This window comes from Pyrus communis, chromosome 11, assembly GCF_041283825.1.
Source record: "Pyrus communis isolate YQ-2024b chromosome 11, ASM4128382v1, whole genome shotgun sequence".
Classification (NCBI taxonomy): Eukaryota; Viridiplantae; Streptophyta; class Magnoliopsida; order Rosales; family Rosaceae; genus Pyrus; species Pyrus communis.
Window position 1 is genome coordinate 7,040,674 of NC_142575.1, and position 3,001 is coordinate 7,043,674.

The window sequence follows — 3,001 nt, forward strand, 5'->3', positions numbered from 1 at the left end:
AATTACTTTAATTTACATAAAGAAACTTTTAAGTTCATGGTTAAAAGACGGGTTCTATATCCTTATCACAACTGTTTTAACTCACACACATCAAATATGAGAAAGAGATTCATGAAGCGAGTTTATTTTTATTGTTACTAAATTACTTTAATAAGTACTTCTTGTTTTCTATATTGCCCACCGGTTCTTCAATGTTGGGTTACAACTGAGATATAGCAATTCTATCATTTTTATTTATTTATTTTGATGTTGCTTTTAGCTTTGATTTCTTATTCGAATTGTAATCTAATTACTTAAAGTTAAAGGTCAATCTAAGAAAACATTCATATTCTTACTTGGAGGGCAAGAAATAATCTCATATAAATTAGAGGAAAACTAACGAAAAGTTAAAAAAAAAAAAAAACTTTAGTTTTAATGAAAAAAGCCAAATAAAGGTGTAATAAATAGTACAATGGAAAAGTATAAATGTGATTTTTTGTTAAAAATGAACAGTACCGGAAATGTATCGTTAAAACTCTCATAAATAGGGCCTTACGCAGCCCTAGCTACAACATATACAACAAATAAGAGAATTAAATCTTAGAGGGAGAAAGAAAAGTTTATCAAACAAAGAGTGAGGGAGAGAGAGTTTCTGCTAGGCATCTTAACAGTATGACTAGAAGCTAAACCAATGTCAATCCCACAACTCCAAGCAAAGATGCCAAATAATTTGGAAATACTAGGAAGAACAGACTTTTGTAAACCACATTTGTATCATATTTCTAATAAATGTGAGACTTACTTGTATTGTAAACCCCACCTCTGTTAGAAAAATGTGTTGAAGGGGATTTCCGTAGCATTACTGCTGACAATTTTGAAATCATTTATACTATTGGTTGTGTCCTTCGGCTAGCTATAAGTAGAATAGGGTTTTACATACTTTCCCTACAAAAGACATAACCATACTTCCTCCTGACCAACCATACTTCCTCTTCTACTCTCCCTGTCGCACATTGCCTTCAATATCTTCACCAGTCCCGTTACACGCAACAATGTCCGGAGTGTGGATATTTGACGAACACGGCGTCGTTCGGCTGATCACGAACCCAACTCGGGAGTCGTTTGAGCAAAAAGAGCCGCCGAATCCGGGCACAGCCACCGCACCTGGTGCTCGGCCCCGAGTCTTGGTCTACCTCCCAGCCAACCAGGTCATCCGCTCCTATCCCGAACTCGAGCAGCGACTCACTGAACTGGGCTGGACTCGCTATCCCAACTCGTGTCGGCCTGACCTCCTCCAGTTCCACCGCTCCGAGAACTCAGTCCATCTCATCTCGCTCCCCAAGAATTTTGCCAAACTCAAGTCCTTCCAGATGTACGACATCGTCGTCAAGAATCGCTCCTTCTTTGAAGTTCGTGACCCTGCTGCATAATATATTTGTGGTGCTTCATCCATCATCAACATGCATATTTCATTCATCATAACCAAGTTTGCGTCACCAATTTAACAGTGACAATATGGTAATGATAAGGAGACTAATTTTGTAGACAAAATTTACAAATCAAATGATGTGTTACCAATATAAATGAGCATGTTTATCAATACTTAAGTCATAATTCAATCATCAACTTCTATGTCATTTAGTTTACAAAATTTCGTTTACCAATTTAGTCTCTTTAGCATTACTTATGACAATAATAATAAGGATAATGCTAAGTAGATTAAAATTTTAAAACTAAATTTTAAAATCAAATGATGTGTCATCAATAGGAAATAAGCGCTTTAATCAACATTTAAGTAATAAACCAATCATCAACAACCACATCATTTGGTTTACAAAATTTAGTTTAAAAATTTAGTCTTTTTAGCATTACCAGTAAGTAATATTGGTGCATGTTTTTTAATTTTTTGAAGTCAAGTTTTTTAAATTTACATAACTTTGATTCCAGTTTTTTTCAGTCTTTCTTTTTCAATTTTATCATTTGGTGCTTGTGTTTTATTTTTTTAGGGCTAGTTGGTAACTATTTTTTTTTTTTTTTAATTTTTGTATTCATTTAAAAAAAAATTGATAAATGAAAACTTGTTTGGTTACTTTGAAAATGAAAAAATGAAAAAAAAAAAAAAACTAAAAGCTATTTTCTTGAGTTTCATAATTTAGCTTTCAGTTTTTTTAATAGAAAAAAAAAGAAAATAGTTATTAAACAAGTTTTCAGTTTAAAAAGAAAATATAAAAACTAAGTACAAAATGATTATCAAAATAGTTTTTAGTTATTTATTATCTAATTTTCTTGTAAGAATTAGGATAGGGGAAAAGCGATGTGCCACTAGGTCGACAATGATATTACATAATGAATGTTGTAACAAAAGAAGATAATTGTTGTATGTCAGGTTCTGATCTCTTAAGATAAGAAGGAGACCAACCACATACCCAGGGGTATAGGTAAGTCTTCCCCAAAGATACGGTATATCCATTTTGATGGCTTGTTTTAAGTGCTTGCATGCATGTGCCTAAAAGGTTAAAAGGAGAAGCCTTATGATCACAAGCAGTAGCATTTCTCAGACTGAGAGAGTAACAAGCGAGCCCCTGCATGCATTAATGATTGTTAATCAAAACCAAGAAAAAAATCAACTGGGATTATGAAATTTATAGTCATCAAGAACTTGTAGCTAGCTCGCTACCATTTCCTTTTGATTGTTAGTTTCAGAAGGCAGAAGTAATCAGCAGCAAGCTGTAGATTAATGCAGAAGGAGATATATGGAATAGTAAAAACACAAGAATATATATGCGCGCGCGCGCAAAAGCTGCCTTATGGACTTGGTAGTTGCTGACTTGCTGTGTGATGAAAATAAGGAAATTAATAAAAAAAAATTGAAAACTTTGAGTTTTAACAATAAGGATAAAATAAAAGGTAAAATGAATAGTATCAGGATTAGCTTTTTAATGTAAAAATATGATTTTTAGTTAAAATGAACAGTACCGTAAACTTTTCGTTAAAATTCCATTAAAAATATTGAACAGAACCC

At 33.0% G+C, this 3,001-nt stretch overlaps 1 protein-coding gene across 1 annotated transcript; it reads left to right on the forward strand.

Annotated features, from left to right (window-relative positions):
• The first annotated feature begins 1,031 nt into the window (after positions 1 to 1,031).
• On the forward strand, positions 1,032 to 1,409 carry LOC137743117 (flowering-promoting factor 1-like). The gene has a single exon (XM_068483023.2). It carries the CDS (start codon positions 1,032 to 1,034, stop codon positions 1,407 to 1,409), a length of 378 nt encoding a protein of 125 aa, XP_068339124.2.
• Positions 1,410 to 3,001: the final 1,592 nt, after the last annotated feature.

What these genes read in the sequence shown, in the direction of transcription:
- LOC137743117 (XM_068483023.2), top strand. Translation starts at nt 1,032, where the DNA reads ATGTCCGGAGTGTGGATATTTGACGAACACGGCGTCGTTCGGCTGATC.